This window comes from Amblyraja radiata, chromosome 13 (genome assembly GCF_010909765.2).
Source record: "Amblyraja radiata isolate CabotCenter1 chromosome 13, sAmbRad1.1.pri, whole genome shotgun sequence".
NCBI lineage: Eukaryota > Metazoa > Chordata > Chondrichthyes > Rajiformes > Rajidae > Amblyraja > Amblyraja radiata.
Window position 1 is genome coordinate 59,969,332 of NC_045968.1, and position 17,483 is coordinate 59,986,814.

At 43.0% G+C, this 17,483-nt stretch overlaps 1 protein-coding gene across 2 annotated transcripts in view; it reads left to right on the forward strand.

The window, feature by feature from the left end:
- Positions 1-17,483, forward strand: part of clcn2 (chloride voltage-gated channel 2) — a 462,683-nt gene that overhangs the window by 232,122 nt on the left and 213,078 nt on the right. For both annotated transcript variants that reach the window (XM_033032183.1, XM_033032184.1), the window contains exons 7-9: positions 5,558-5,636; positions 8,951-9,076; positions 9,193-9,277. In XM_033032183.1, coding sequence (XP_032888074.1) covers positions 5,558-5,636; positions 8,951-9,076; positions 9,193-9,277 — 290 coding nt within the window. The remainder of the gene's footprint in view (positions 1-5,557; positions 5,637-8,950; positions 9,077-9,192; positions 9,278-17,483) is intronic.

A 17,483-nucleotide genomic window follows, 5' to 3' on the forward strand; every position in this document is an offset into this window, starting at 1 on the left:
TGTACGTCTCCTTTGCAGTCTGTACCAGTTTCTGCAGGTGGTTAAGCATGAATTCATATGCTTCTTGGTTGCTATTTGATGGTGCGGTGGCAGCAGCAAGTTCACATGCACCATCTGCTGTCTGTAGTGAGGTGGATAATTCAACATTTCCAAAGTTTGCCCATAGAGTGTCCTGGATGAGCCCTTTGACCTCTTTTAGTTTCGACTCACACTCCTTTGCAGTCTTTGCCAGGTCGGCATTTTGCTGTTCAGTTAACACAGTTTCTTCATCTGCGTCCAGCTCCGCCTCCAGCTCTGCAATGAGTCCAGCCTCCACATCGTCATTGGCTTCCATGACTTTTTCGGCCTCCTGCATGAGTTTGTTGAAATTGTTCCTGAGCTCCTCTTCAGACATTTCTTCATGGTTCCTAATGATGCTGTTAACAAGGCGAGAGAATACCCGTTTTGCTGTTGTCCTCTTCAGCTTGAGCTGCTCAGCTGACTTTCCAGCAACTTCATCAGCCATGATTTATCTTGACTTAACTGTCTTTTTTCCAGGTTTCCAGATATCCTGGCCCCGCCCGGTTTTTCACTGTTAAGTCTTCTACTGTTTCCAGATCTCCTGGTCACAGCGGTTTTTCACTGTCAAGTCTTCTAATGTTTTTGCAGTTTCCCCGCTTGAAAGGGATTTGATTTATCTACCCCGAAATGATGAACTGGATTCACTCAGACCAAACACTTCTTTTCCACCTTTTATTTTCTCCTTCTTTTATTTTGGCAGATTAGTTTTTATCAGTTTTGGTCTTTATCAGTTTTGGTCTTTATCAGCTTTGGTCTTTAACAGGTGAAAAACCGGCTGCCAATCGGGTCTGTAGAAAAATCAGTTTTGCTTGCCTTTTCTGGCTCTCGCGGCAGTCTTTTCGGACAGTCTTTTTGATTTACTGCTGGATTCACTGCTCGCAAGTTTCTTGTCTCTCCTTCACTGGCTTCTGGTGCTCTGTGCCCTTTTGACCCCCAGGCAGAACTCGGCAGGCTGGGGTTCCGCCCACTTTGAATCACTGTCTCGTGATTTCAATTGTAGCATTTTTCTGCACCTGTTCTTTAATTTCAGTTTGACTTGACAAGGAGCATCTGGAAGATTGATCAGAGGGGAGTTTTATGTGATATTAAATTAAAAGGATAGCTTAAGCAAGGGCACTGGAGATTGAAGGAGGTACTGTGAAAGAAATAGATACAATTATGAGAGGCATAGCTGGGTAGATAGTCAGAATCTTTTTCCTTGGTTGGAAAAATCAAATACGAGAAGGCATAGCTTTAAGGTGAAAGGGGCAAGGTTTAATGGTGATGTATGCCAGTGTGATACAGAGTGGAAACAGGGCCTTGGTCCAACTTGCCCACACCGTCCAACATGTCCCAGCTACACTAGTACCACCTGCCCGCTTTTGGTCTATATCCCTCCAAACCAGTTCTATCCATGTACCTGTCTAACTTTTTCTTTAATGCTGGGAGAATCCCTGTCTCAACTACCTCCACTGGCAGCTTGTTCCATACATCCACTGTGTGAAAAAGATACCCCTCAGATTCCTATTAAATCTTTTCACCTTCACCTTAAACCTGTGGTCCTCGATTCCCCTACTCTGAGCAAGGGACTCTGTGCATCTGCCCAATCTATTCCTCTCATGATTTTGTACACCTCTATAAGATCTCCCCTCATCCTCCTGCACTCCATGGAATAGAGACCCAGCCTACTCAACCTCTCCCCATAGCTCAGACCCTCTAGTCCTGGCAACATCCTCGTAAATCTTCTCTGTACCCTTCCCAGCTTGACAACATCTTTCCTATAACACAATGCCCAGAACTGAACACACTACTCAAAATGTGGCCTCACCAACATCTTATACAACTGCAACATGACCTCCCAACTTCGGTACTCAATACTCTGGCTGATGAAGATCAATGTGCCAAAATCCTTTTTGACCACCTGCGACTCCACTTTCAAGGAACCATGCACCTGCACTCCTAGATCCTTCTGCTCTACAACACTCCCCAGAGGCCTACCATTCACTGTGTAGGTCCTGGGTAGACAAAAATGCTGGAGAATCTCAGCGGGTGCAGCAGCATCTATGGAGCGAGGGAAATAGGCAACGTTTCAGCCCTATTTCCTTCGCTCCATAGATGCTGCTGCACCTGCTGAGTTTCTCCAGCATTTTTGTCTACCTTCGATTTTCCAGCATCTGCAGTTCCTTCTTAAACACTGTATAGGTCCTGCCCATGTTAGACTTCCCAAAATGCAACACCTCACATTTCTCTGTATTAAATTCCATCAACCATTCCTCAAGCCCCCTGGCCAATCGATCAAGATTCTGCTGCGATTTTTCACAACCATCTTTACTATCTGCACCAGCCATTTTTGTATCATCAGCAAACTTGCTAATCTGTATGTTCTCATCCAAGTCATTGATGTAGATGACAAACAGCAATGGGCCCAGCACCGAACCCTGAGGCATACCACTAGTCACAGGCCTCCAGTCTGAGAAGCAACCCACCAACACCCTCTGCTTCCTTCCATGAAGCCAATTTTCTATGGATTGAGGTGGATAAACTATGGAACATTTGGTGGATAAACAATTGAGTATTTTGTTTTTTAGTAAATAATGTGGTAGAGCAGCTGGAGGTGGGCTCGATCCTGACCTTGGGTACTGTCTGTGTGGAGTTTGCATGTTCTCCCTGTGACTGCTTGGGTTTCCCCCAGGTGCTCCGGTTTCCTAGTTCCATACATAGAACTAGTGTGAATGGGTGATTGGTCAGCAAATATTTGGTGGGTCGAATGGCCTGTTTCCATGCATCTGTTGAAATTGAATCCAATCTCGAAATACTAAACAGTTACTTTGTCACTGATGGTACAGAGCTAAAGGTTTGTTCAGAAAGATGAGTTCTACATAATGTGGACAATCTGCAGAGGAAAATTTGATCTGGTATTTCTTAAAATTGATAGTAAAATGTAAGATCACATCTCCTCTTTTCAACCTGCTTGAATAGTCTGTACTGTGGTGAATGGTGTCCAGCACTGTCTGATACTCAGATATTCAGACTTAATACAGGATAGCAATCTGTTTATACAGCTTGCACCTGTACACAACACTGCAGTTATAACCCAAACTATACTGTACCAGTAATTAACTTAATATTGTACTTATAGTACTTAACAATATTGCCAATTCTTTAGTGAAGGGGAAAAAAACATTTATGTGTTTGAAGCTATGTATTTTGAATGATTGGATTATGTACTCTTGCTTAGAAATTAAGCTCATGGTAAGAACTATTACTAATTAATTACAAATGTATTAAGATTCAGTTTGTTACTAATTCCAATAACATTGGCACCTAGAAGAGATAAATAGCAATCTGTTTATTTCAACAAGCCAGAGCTCAGTGCTTCCCGAGGCAGTGTTGCAGAATGATGGGATTCCTGTAGGGCCGCTCCTTACCTCCTACTATATCCTCAGTAGCGATCACTGAAAATCAGCATTTGTGATCATGTTCCACTTATCCAAAGGTGTCCATGTATCGCTTGTCAAAATTATGGCTGCAGATTAGGAAATCCACTGTCAAATTTACAAGACTACAACACCATGGTGGCGCAGCAGTAGAGTTAATAGACAATAGGTGCAGGAGTAGGCCATTCGGCCCTTCGAGCCAGCACCGCCATTCAATGTGATCATGGCTGATCATCCCCAATCAGTACCCCGTTCCTGCCTTCTCACCATTTCCCCTGACTCCGCTATCTTTAAGAGCCATATCTAGCTCTCTCTTGAAAGCATCCAGAGAACCTGCCTCCACCGCCCTCTGAGGCAGAGAATTCTACAGACACACCACTCTCTGTCAGAAAAAGTGTTTCCTCGTCTCCGTTCTATATGGATTACTCCTTATTCTTAAACTGTGGCCCCTGGTTCTGGACTCCCCCAACATCAGGAACATGTTTCCTGCCTCTAGCGTGTCCAAACCCTTAACAATCTTATATGTTTCAATGAGATACCCTATCATCCTTCTAAACTCCAGAGTGTACAAGCCCAGCTGCTCCATTCTCTCAGCATATGACAGTTGCTGCCTTACAGCGCTTACAGCGCCAGAGACCTGGGTTCGATCCTGACTACGGGTGCTGTCTGTATGGAGTTTTTACATTCTCCCCGTGACCTGCGTGGGTTTTCTCCAAGATCTTCAGTTCCCCCCCCACACTCTAAAGACGCCCAGGTTTGTAGGTTAATTGGCTTTGTATATTAGTAAAAAAAATTGTGCTTAGTGTAGGATAATGTTAATAAGCGGGGATCGCTGATTGGGGTAGACTCGATGGGCCGAAGGACCTGTTTGCACGCTGAATCTAAACTAAACTAAACCAGCATTGTACAAAGAAGAATACCATTCTCACAAGAAAAGTAAAGATCTGTTTACCCAAATTGAAAATGTCTTTGCATATACAGCATGGTATTGTGCATGGGAGGTCACAGGAACCACATTAACCTGAACTGTTCAGTCGTGATCTTGCAATCTGTCAGCATGACAAGCTGCACTTACATATGATGAATACAAGTACTGCTTCTTTATGCTCTACATATTTTAACATGCTCTGTATTCGTATCAGCTCTAACCTTAACCACCACCAGATTTGTTCAAGGAAGCAAATATTACCCCATTTACCATCAATATCTTTACATATTATCTGGAATAACGTTACCTCTGAGAAAATCATTTAAATCCTTCAACAGTCCTAGCAGCCTTCACATTAGCCCCCCTTGGCTATCCATCTGTTTCCATTCTCATCTTGAATCATATTGAATAGTCCAAGATTTGTGGAAATCTGCATAAATAAATAGGTGATAAGACTATTAAAAGTATCATTCAAAAGCAAAAATATGTTTCAGAATAATATCTCAATTAATGAAAATTATCCTGATCAATGATATATCTAGCTATTATTCATTTCAGCTCACATCACTATTTACAGTGAAAAGTTATGTGCTTATTTGCACTATATTTTGACAAGTACTCAGATGTATTCTTTTGCTGAACCATTCAAGCATTATGTGCAAATTATATCTAAATGTACTGTTGTAAATAACTAATAATAAAGATATGAATTGAAATAATGTAATAATGCCAAAGGAAGCTTTTAGAGCAAAGATGTACATATACGCCCCAGATATACACATCCACTGTGAATCCACTAAAAGTTTCTGTTAGCATGTTTACATTTATATAATTATTATTTTTTAATTCCTAGATTTTTCTGCATAACTAAGATAATGAATGATCTTTTCCACACTATTGTTTAAATAAGGAATAGTTTGAATCACAACTTTCTTCCTCTTTTAAGATAGTCTGTCTCTTTGTTGGGAGATAGAAACTGTCTCATAAGTGATAGGAGCAGAATTATGCCATTCGGCCCATCAAGTCTATTCCGCCATCCAATCCTGGCTGATCTATCTCTCCCTCATAACCCTATTCTCCTGCCTTCTCCCCATAACCCCAGACACAGTACTAATCAAATTTTAATTGGCACTTTATGTACTTTATTTTAAAGAATGAATCCCGCAACATTGAAATGCTAGCAGCTGCTTGTGCCGTTGGAGTTGGGTGCTGCTTTGCTGCACCGATAGGAGGTAAGAGCATTGTGTTTCACCATCCAAGGGAAATTGTCCAAAACACATGTCTCCAGTTTCACACACGTAAAAATAATGATTCCATTGACATGAAATCTGACTACGTCTTCAGAGAGAGAACCTGGCTGCCTAATGAGATCCACCTTGTAAGATGCAACAATTTAAACTTCACGAGGAATAAGGCTCTTATTCAAAAATATATATTTATTTAAATATAAAATCTGCTTATCATTAAACACGTATTTCTATGTCAAGCACAAATTGACCTATGGAGGAATTTCTAATTGGATAAGGTATTAAAAATGTATAATAAAGAGGTTTCAATAACTTATAGGTGGTTATGATTGTAAAAATTACACTTTCAAAAGTGAAGATGCAGTTTTTTTTCTCATTTCCACCACAGTTTATTTTTCATTGGTACAGTGAAGTGAGGATCAGAGAGGATCAGGATCACTTGTTTTTATGTCTCACTGTTGGATTTTATTAAAAAAAGAGCATACACACAACAATCTTTGTATTAGTATTTAAGGGGCAGGGGGATCGATTAACAATTTAGCATCCATTTTATACATTTCCTAAAATAAGTAATGGTTCTGAGCCATAGATTAACTCGTATGTCAATACACTCGCCAATTTGATTAAAAAATGTTGAAATGAAAATTATTTTCAAGGACAGAAATAGTCTTTGCAATTGGATTTTACCTGGCTTAGAATAAAGGTCCGGGCAGCTGAAACAGCAGGTGTTTTCCAAAGGTCCAGGCTGCTGCTGAGAACGGAAATAGACAGTGAAGCCAAAGAGCAAAACAGAAATTGTCCACTTCATACTGCACAGTCTGGCAACTATGTATAGCAAATATATTTCACTGTGTTATGGTTAGGCCTGCTGTATGCGAAAGACTCCGGGAAATAACATTTCTGAAGGGGTTAGCACACAGACAGTGGACATTTATGTGGAAGTAAACATTTGATATTCTGTTTTTCCTTATCCAGTTATTAGCATGATTCCTCCCACACACCAAAAACGTACAACGTGGTAAATGTAAAAATTGTCCCGAGTGGGTGTGGAATAGTGTTAATGTGCGGGGATCGCTGGTCGGCGCGGACCCGGTGGGTTGAAGGGCCAGTTTCCGCGTTGTACCTCTAAACTAAACTAAACTAAACTAAACTAAACTAAACTAAACTAAACTAAACTAAACTAAAGGATTGGAAGAATGCTGCCTTGGGAACCAAAAGAATAATTTTATCTCAATACCTACATTATCAGGCTCTGTGACACCAAGCATAGGCTTGGTGATCGTTTCGCAGAACACCTCCGCTAGGTCCGCATTAACCAACCTGATCTCCCTGTGGCTCAGCACATCAACTCCCCCTCCCATTCTGAATCCATCCTTTCTGTCCTGGGCCTCCTCCATGGCCAGAGTGAGCACCCCTGGAAATTGGAGGAGCAGCACTTCATATTCCGCTTGGGCAGTCTGCACCCTAGCGGCATAAACATTGAATTCTCAAATTTCCTGTAGCCCTTGCTGTCTCCTCCCCTTCTCAGCTCTCCTTCGTTCCATAGATGCTGCTGCACCCGCTGAGTTTCTCTAGCACTTTTGTCTACCTACTTTATCACGTCTGCAAATACCAGCTCTTGATTTTTAATATTTCTTGGGATTAGGCTGTGTTCTCATATTTGTCTCAAGCCTGAAACATGGCAAATGATTTCATGGAGAAATAGCAAACTTTTAGCGTGGGTTGATAGACACAAAATGCTGGAGTAACTCAGCGGTACAGCCAGCAAGCATCTCTGGATAGAAGGAATGGGTGACGTTTTGGGTCGAGACCTTTCTTCAGACTGGGCAATTGCTAGAAATCCAGACAATAGCAAAACATACTAGAAGCACTCAGCTGAATGGGCAGCATCAGAGCGGAGAGAAAAGGTGAAGAGTAGGTGAAGAACACTTCATCTAAGTGGGGAAAAGTGAGGAGACAAACAGGTTTGTATTTACAAAGAGAAAAAGGGGATGTCTGCAATAGAGTGCAGATCAAGGTTGTCAAGGTAACAATCATTTTTAGAAAACTGGCATTTGGAAACTGAGAAAAACGAAACCCGTTGAAACAGGAAGATATAGCTGTGTTCACGAGGAGGGGGGAATAAGAGATTCTGAGAAATTGTTTCATTTAGTATTCAAATTTGCTTCTGTCAAACAGAATCTTGCAGGAAAATAATGCCCCTATCCCACTTAGGAAACCTGAATGGAAACCTCTGGAGACTTTGCGCCCCACCCAAGGTTTCCGTGCCGTTCCCAGGAGGTTTTTGTCAGTCTCCCTAATGGTCGAAAGTGGTTTCCGCTTCTTCTATGTTTCTAAAAATTCAAAACTGGCGGGGATAAAAATAGGTTGCCGTTTTAAAAATCGGTAATTTTTTAGTCGAAGCCGGTTGCGATGCTAGTTGAAGGTCTGCTCTATAATCTTTGGTTGAAGGTGGTTGCCGAAGGTTGCAGGTAGTGGAAGGTCTTACCTTCTACTAGCTGCAACCTCCGGCAACCACCTTCAAACCTTCAAATCTTCACCAAACCTTGGGTGGAGCGCAAAGTCTCCAGAGGTTTCCGTTCAGGCTTCCTAAGTGGGACAGAGGCATAAGGTGAACTGTTGTTCATCTCAAAGAGCAAGGACAAGTGTCTGGAGGTGTGCTTACACATTAAAGCTTTTATAGTTTCAAGTTTTCAGAAAATTGAGAAACACTAGTCAAGTAAAACTGCCCCGTATAAGATTATTTAGTCGGAACGAATAGAATGATTTAGCCACTGTTTAATGTTGCTTTTCTCTATCTGACCCGTTTCCTCTTTCCATTTTTTGACAGATTAACAACAGCAATGATATATTTATTATACAGATTTCTTAATTCCTTTGGGCAGAGTCAGTATTTTTAATCCATTCTCATTTAAACATCATTGTAATCCTGACTTGTGGCCACAGATAGTGACTGTGTGGCTTTTGCTGATTTTGCAGTTATTGCTTTTAGGTTAGCAGTCTGTAGCTGTCCCTTATTTGAGTGTTGGCAATGTGTGACGTTGTGCTTCTCTGGTGCTGCTGTGTGGCTGCTCAACTTGATTTGCATGTGTGCAGTAGTCCTTGAACCAAGGCAAGCTACATGCTTGCCTTCCATTTTATTTCATTTGTGTGCTGTTTTCTTCCTGGAATGTTTTATTTTCTGTTCTTATGTGTAAAAATAAAATATTTTTTAAAAGAAAATACAGAATTAAATGTCATCCCATGTCAGTGAATTTATAAAAAGTGTTGATCGGTTTGTTCTGCATTCCTTCCAATAGGTGTTCTTTTCAGTATTGAAGTAACATCAACATTTTTTGCTGTCAGAAACTACTGGCGTGGCTTCTTTGCTGCTACTTTTAGTGCCTTTATTTTCCGCGTGCTGGCTGTCTGGAACAAAGATGAAGGTATATTAAAGAACCGAGTGCATTGTGAAACCACAGTAACATCCTACTCCACATAAATACTACCCATCTGTGCTTAAGTATTTAATAACATTCAAACTCTCCCCCATCTTTTGCAGAAACCATCACTGCCTTATTTAAAACTCGATTCCGTCTCGATTTTCCATTTGATCTTCAAGAGCTCCCTGCCTTTGCAGTAATTGGGTATGTTTTTGTAATGAGGCACTTATAATTTGTTTAAATAGCTGAAAGCATCGTCCAGTCATCAGAACATAATTTAACATAAATCAATATGTAAATATTGGATAGGTCCCTTGTGAATATTAAAGTGGTTTGATGATAGTAACGGGACTTAATTGATGACATTGCAGGTAACATTTGCTATCTGCTCCAGATCAAGAACCTTGAAGCATTGAATAATCAAACCCTCTTCACAGGTCTTTTCACACGCAGAAGTATGAAAATCACTGTGTCACCCATTTTTAAGAGAGAGCTAGATTTAGCTCTTAGGGCTAAGGGAATCAAGGGATATGGGGAGAAAGCAGGAACTGATTTTGGACGATCAGCCATGATCATACTGAATGGTGGTGCTGGATCAAAGGGCCGAATGGCCTACTCCTGCACCTATTTATATATCGATATCTATGTTCATTTTTAGTTTTAATCATTACTCCGTCGGTATCTTTGCTTTCAGCTGCCATCCCCTAAGCCTTAATCTTCCCGCTGCTTTATTTCTCCTTCCATCTGGGACTTAGCACGGAAGGACAGGTAAATCTACTGGGCAAAGTGAAACATTTCCCAGGCACGTCACAAGATGCAAAACATATTCAATCGAACGTACTAATCTGGCATGGTGGCGCAGCTGTAGAGTTGCTGCCTTACAGTGCTTGCAACACCAGAGACCCGGGTTCGATTCAGACTATGGGTGCTGTCTGTACGGAGTTTGCACGTTCTCCCCGTGGGTTTTCTCCGAGATCTTCAGTTTCTTCCCACAATCCAAAGACGTACAGGTTTGTAGATTAATTGGCTTGGTGTGTCGAATGTGTAAATTATCCCTAGTGTGTGTAGTATAGTATCAGTGTGCGGGGATCGTTGGTCAGAGCAGACTTGGTGGGCCGAAGAGCCTGTTTCCGCGCTGTATCTCTAAACTAAACTAAACTAAACTGGCACTAAATGAGATTACTTTTATGGGCCTGTCCCACTTATGCGACTTTTTCGGCGACTGCCGGTACTAGTCAAAGGTCGTTACAGGTCGCCGAAAATGTTCAACATGCAGAAAATCCAGCGGCAACCAGAACAAGGTACCACTCTTTGGGCGACTACTCACGACCATACTGGCTTCACCCCGCGACATGTCGCCAGGTTATCGCCTGCATGGTCATGAGTCATCACCTCAGTCGCCTAAAGTCGTAGCGTCTATCTGGTCGCCGCTGAATTTTCAACATGTTTAAAATTTTCGGCGTCCAGCAACAAACCTACGACGAGTGCCGGTAGTCGCCCAAAAAGTCACGTAAGTGGGACAGGCCCATAAGTCATCAGCAGAGTGATGGAAGATTTTGACAAGTGTGGTCACGTGGCTTTACTCCTCAACAACCCAGAACATTCCGATCATAGTCTTTCACCTGAAATGTTGATTGTTTCTCTTTCCGCAGATGCTGTCAGAGCGACTGAGCTTTTCACATTGTCTGCTTTCATTTTAAAATTGTAATATCTTTTTGATTACCTTTACCATCCTCTTATACTCCAAGTATTATACCAAACTAATTCAGAAATGTATCATTCTTCCTGTTTAATTCAGATTCAGATTCAACTTTATTGTCATTGTGCAGTGTACAGTACAGAGACATCGAAATACAGTTAGCATCTCACCCAGAAGAGCAACATAGAATATGAGCAATAAATAAATCTATTTACGTGCATACAGTCATAGTACTTTTTTCCTGGTGGGAGGAGTGTCCGTGGGGGGTGGGGGGGGGGGGGGTGATTGGCAGTCACCGAGGTACGTTGTTGAGTAGTGTAACAGCCGCAGGGAAGAAGCTGTTCCTGGACCTGCTGGTCCGGCAACGGAGAGACCTGTAGCGCCTCCCGGATGGTAGGAGGGTAAACAGTCTGTGGCTGGGGTGAGAGCAGTCCTTGGCGATGCTGAGTGCCCTTCGCAGACAACGCTTGCTTTGGATAGACTCAATGGAGGGGAGTGAGGAACCGGTGATGCGTTGGGCAATTTTCACCACCCTCTGCACTGCTTTCCGGTCGGAGACAGAGCAGTTGCCATACCATACTGTGATACAGTTGGTAAGGATGCTCTCGATAGTGCAGCGGTAGAAGTTCACCAGAATCTGAGAAGACAGATGGACCTTCTTCAGTCTCCTCAGGAAGAAGAGACGCTGGTGAGCCTTCTTGACCAGTGTTGAGGTATTGTGGGTCCAAGAGAGGTCATCAGAGATGTTGACCCCCAGAAACCTGAAGCTGGAAACACGTTCCACCTCCGTCCCGTTAATGTGGATGGGGGTCCAGAAGGAACTGCAGATGCTGGAAAATCGAAGGTAGACAAAAGTGCTGGAGAAACTCAGTGGGTGAGGCAGCATCTGTGGAGCGAAGGAAATAGGCACCATTTCGGCCCGAAACATTGCCTATTTCCTTCGCTCCACAAATGCTGTCTCACCCGCTGAGTTTCTCCAGCATTTTTGTCTACCTATCATTCTTCCTGTATGGTTTCTGGGTATGAATCATAGAAGGTTGTTTCAATGCTGGCTGCCTCTATGATTCAAAGTAGATTTATCTCCCAAGCTTTGCTGGGAATGATTGGAAAAAAATTGTATCTCATTTTGCCAGGGCAATAATATTTTCTGGTGGAATGCTGTTCCTTCTTGCTGAAAGTTGGTCAGGGCAGGTTTAGTTTAGTTTAGAGATACAGCACGGAAACAGGCCCTTCGGCCCACGAGTCCACATCGACCAGCGATCCCGGCACACACTAACACTAGCCCCACACACACTAGGGACAATTTTACATTTATACCAAGCCAATTAACCTACAAACCCGTATGTCTTTTGAGTGTGGGAGGAAATCAAAGATCTCGGAGAATGAAAATTTTAATTTTTAGTTCTAGAGCTAGAGCGCGGAAATAGGTCCTTCTGCCCATCGAGTCCGCACCGACCAGCGATCCCCGCACACTGACACTACCCAACACACACTAGGGACAATTTACCTTCATACCAAGCCAATTAACCTACAAACCTGTACGTCTTTGGAGTGTGGGGGAAAACCGAAGATCTCGGAGAAAACCCTCGCAGGTCACAGGGAGAACGTACAAACTCCGTACAGACAAGCACCCATGGTTAGCACTGAAGCTGGGTCTCTGGCACTGAAAGGCAGCAGCTCGACTGCTACACCACTGTGCCGCCCAGTAGACAAAATACATTTCAAACTAGCAGCAAAGTCTGCTCTCAGTGGAGAGTGGATTCGTTTCCAGGCTTCAGCTCTGCCATTTTGGGCACCGGTAGATTTCCGCACCTGGGGGTCTTTGTGGGACTCAGCAGAGTTAATGCTCCATCACTAGCTCATTATCTTAAATTAGCACATTATGTAAATTCATGGTAAAATAAGCAATGGAGATCTTCGCCAGTTTGAATAATTAATGTGTTTTATTTTTTTTAAATGCTGATATGGAAGCGTATTGGCTGATAAAATGTATACCTATAAAGGGTTTACCACTAAATCTGAATCATGATTGTTGAGGACACATTTCTGTTCACTCAGGGGACAGGCTGGTCCACTGTAAGATTGTCCATATATACGGAAAAACCCTGATCACGAGGCCACTTTTTCCAAGAAGAATTTTACCAAAACTTTAGCCCCTGCTCTTAAAAACAGGCCCCGCCTTTTAGCTTGGAAATAAAGGTACTAGAAATTTTAACCTTCTGCAAATGGATAAATAGTTTTCATTATTTATAGAGTCATAGAGTGTGGAAACAGGCCCTTCGGCCCAACCTGCCCATGCTAATCAAGATGCTCCACTTATGTTAGTCCCACTTGCCTGCAATGGGCCCATTTTTCACTAAACCTTTCCTGTCCATGTATCTGTCCAAATGTCTCATAAATGTTGTTATGGTACCTCCCTCAACTTCCGACCTACAGGTAATTGCGGCAGGTTCAATCACAGCGTTTAAGAAGCAATTAGACAAGTACATGGATAGGACAGGTTTAGAGAGATATGAGCCAAACACAGGTCAGTGGAACTAGTGTAGATGGGACATATTGGGTGGGTGTGGGCAGGTTGGGTCGAAGGGCCTGTTTCCACACCGTGTGACTATGATTCTATAATAATAAGGAATTGCAGATGCTGGTTTAAACCTAAGTTAGGCACAAAATGCTGGAGTAAATAAGTCAGGCAGCATCTCTGGAGAAAATGGATAGGTGTCGTTTCGGGTTGGGATCTTTCTTCAGCTTGATTGTAACAGGGAGAAAGGGAATTGTAAGGAGGTTGTAAGCTGTCCAAGCAAAATATGAGATGCTGTTCCTCCAATTTGCGTGTGGCTTCATTCTGGCAATGACGGAGGCCCAGGACAGAAAGATTAGTGTGGGAAGGAAAGTTAAAGTGGTTAAGTCATTAAAAAAATATTTTAAAAGCATATTATAATGGTTATGTAACACAACATCCCAACTTACCCAATTTCTCCCTGTGATGCCAGGAACTATGTAGTGGTGCTCCTAGACTCCTCTGCTCAACAACACACCAGGGCTGGGCCCTTCCATTCACTGTGAAGGTCTTGCCCTGCTGTGATTTCCCAAAATGCTTCCTTAAAAAGTTAGTGTATTTCAGTGTCTGAGCAGAGCTGTAGATTTCAAAGGCAGGCTTTTAGTCTTAGTTTAGAGATACAGCGCGGAAGCAGGCCCTTCAGCCCATCGAGTCCGCACCGGCCAGCGATCCCCGCGCACTAACTCCGGACAATTTACATTTATACCAAGCCAATTACTCTACAAACCTGGGAAAGGGGAACGAACACGAGATATTGACGGTGATATGGAGTTCTATATTTCTCTATATTACCGTATATATCTCTTGTTTCCCATCCCCTGACCTCCAGTCTGAAGAAGGGTCTCGACCCGAAACGTCACCTATTCCCTTTCTCCAGAGATGTTGTCTAACTCGCTGAGTTACTCCAGCTTTTTGTGTCTATCGTCGGTTTAAACCAACATCTGCAGTTCCTTCCTACCCTATAAACCTGTACGACTTTGGAGATCCTGGAGAAAACCCACGCAGGTCATGGGGAGAAGGTACAAACTCCGTATGGACAAGTACCCATAGTCAGGATCGAACATGAATCTCTGGCGCTGTAAGGCAGCAACTCTACCGCTGCGCCACTGTTCTGCACCAGGCATTGGATTAGTTGAGCTATCAAAATGAGCTAATTAAAAGGCCTGTCCCACTTTCACGACCTAATTCATGACCTTTTTTACTCGTGGACATTTTTCATCAGGCTAGAAAAAACGCCCTGACCTACTTGACCTACGACCTCCTACGACCTCGTGATGACCATGCTGCGAGTATGAGTCAAGGGCAAACTTGGTAGAGGTCGTGAAAGTGGGACAGGCCCTTTAGCAACCACTAAGAAGAAGGCAATTTTGGGAATGGGGCCGTGTCGAGGAGAAGTGCCGTGTTGATGGTAAGTGTGAGACTTTGGCTCAATAAGCTTCAGCAAGGAGGCTGAGCAGAGGAGAACAGGAAATAAAGGCACAGACTGCTCCACCAAAAACCACAACAAACATGAACAGAATATGGCCCTCTGCTTAGTCCTTCACTCAGCATCCTCCCTGTAGCCTCTTGAGCCAGATCCTCACACTTCCCCTCCACCCACCATTTCCCCTCCACACAGCCAACACGGGAGCTCCCAATATCCCGCTCCACTGCGCCTAGCCTCGTTATCGCCTTCACAGGAATTCCGGAATATTTGTTCTAGTATCAACAAGATCTGCTGAAGGTAGGAAAAGTGTTGGAAATATTGTGCTTGTGTTTGAATACTGAGCACATAACATTGTGGCTTATGGGGGTAGATTGGCAATTGGAGCAAATTCTAGCAACTTCTCTCCTTGTGCTCATGAAAATGGAAATAGCATCAAAAGTTATTCCACACCTTAAGGAAATTGCCTCATTCTCAGGAGTAAGAATTTGTTCAAATATCAATTTTGTTACCAGGAAATATGTAATAATTGCCAAGGCCAGTTACTATGGAAACGTGGGTTGAATCGGAATTTGTTCTGTGACGACTTGTGTAGGAAGGAGTTGCAGATGCTGGTTATACACTGAGGAAACAGGGGGCTCAGCTGTGCAAATGTCAGCTGTGATTAACTTTAAGGTGTGAGTGGTAGAATTAGCATATAAGGTAATTAATAACCTTTAGGTATCTACAATAACATTTTGAGTTGCATAATATTCTGTGATGTAAATCCAATTCTCAATTACCATGTGGAGGAGAGAACTGCAGATGCTGGTTTAAACTGAAGATAGACACAAAATGCTGGAGTAACTCAGCAGGACAGGCAGCATCTCTGGAGAGAAGGAATGGGTGACGTTTCGGGTGGAGACCCTTCTTCAGACTGAAGAAATGTCACCATTCCTTCTCTCCAGAGATGCTGCCTGTCCCGCTGAGTTACTCCAGCATCTCAATCACCATCCAAGTAAATATTTCATATTTACTGCATTATTCATGATGATGCCAACAGCTTTGTTTAGTTTAGTTTGGAGATACGGCACAAAAATAAGCCCTTTGGCCCTCCGAATCTGCACCAACCTGCAATCACCGCACAATACCACTACTCTACACTAGCGGCTATTTTTTTTTAACATTTATACATTTATACCAAGCCAATTAACCTCCAAACCTGTATGTCTTTGGGGTGCGGAAGGTAACTGAAGATCGCGGCGAAAACCCACACAAGCCACGGAGAGAAAGTACAAACTCCGTACAGACAAGCACCCGTAGTTGGGATGAACACGGGTCTCAAGCGCTGTGAATGCCGTAAGGCAGTAGCTCTACCGCTGCGCCACCGTGCGTGCCGCACAAAAAAATGTTTTATTGCAAATTTAGAACAATTGTTGTGTGAGAGTCTCGGCGGTTTGTTAATGGGATTGTGAAAGCATTTGTATGGTACATTGAATTCACAGTGTGATTGAAACACTTTCCGCCCAGTTGCAGCCTCCTGTGGCATCGATAACGGCTGAGCCTAGCCTTCCAACAGTCCATTTTCCTTCAGAAATTTACTGTTGGAGGTGCACTTGCTGAATATCAATAATTTAAAAACGCCTCTGGATTCCACCGAAAAATAAAACTTGGCGGTGGTGTTAGGAACAAGCAATCATAATAATTGTGGAGCAAAACCACATTGCATGGTCGGAAGATTGAATGCTTAAGGAGGAAGTTTCATGCCAGCAAATGAAACTCGCCTGCAGCAGCAAAGATACTAATTCATATCATCCTGGCTTCATATTGAAAACTTTTGTGAAATGGCTTCCATATTAACAGAACTTTTTGAAATAAAAAGCACAAGGAGAAGTTTTCAGATCAATAGTTCACAAAGATGATAAGATCAGTTAGATTAATATGTGGCAGCTTGGAGTGAAGTGGGTGAAATAGGTTCCTAGATGACTACATCCCTGGATTGTTTAGTTTAGTTTAGAGATACAGCGCGGAAACAGGCCCTTCGGCCCACCGAGCCCGTGCTGACCAGCGACCCCTGCACATTAACACTATCCGACACACAATAGGGACAATTTACAATTTTTCTTTTTCTGCCAAACCAATTAACCCACAAACCTGTACGTCTTTGGAGTGTGGGAGGAAACTGGGGATCCCGGAGAAAACCCACGAAGGTCACGGGGAGAACGTACAAACTCCGTACAGACAGCACCCATAGTCAGGATCGAAACCGGGTCTCTAGCGCTGTATTGCTGCGCCAACGTGACGCCTGTAATTAACTGGAACAGATGTGAACATTTGCAGTGCAGGTAGAAAACTTGATTTAGAGTCATAGAGTCATTGAGTGATAGAGTGTGGAAACACAATTTGCCCACAGCGACCAACATGTCCCAGCTACATTCGTTCCGTACAGCAGGCAGTGAAGAAAGCGAATGGCATGTCGGCCTTTATGACAAGAGGAATCGAATATAGGAGCAAAGAGGTCCTTCTGCAGTTGTACAGAGCCCTAGTGAGAGCACACCTGGAGTATTGTGTGCAGTTTTGGTCCCCTAATTTGAGGAAGGACATTCTTGCTATTGAGGGAGTGCAGCATAGGTTTACAAGGGATGGCAGGGCTGTCATATGCTGAGAGAATGGAGCGGCTGGGCTTGTACACTCTGGAATTTAGAGGGATGAGAGGCAATCTCATTGAAGCATATAAGCTTGTTAAGGGTTT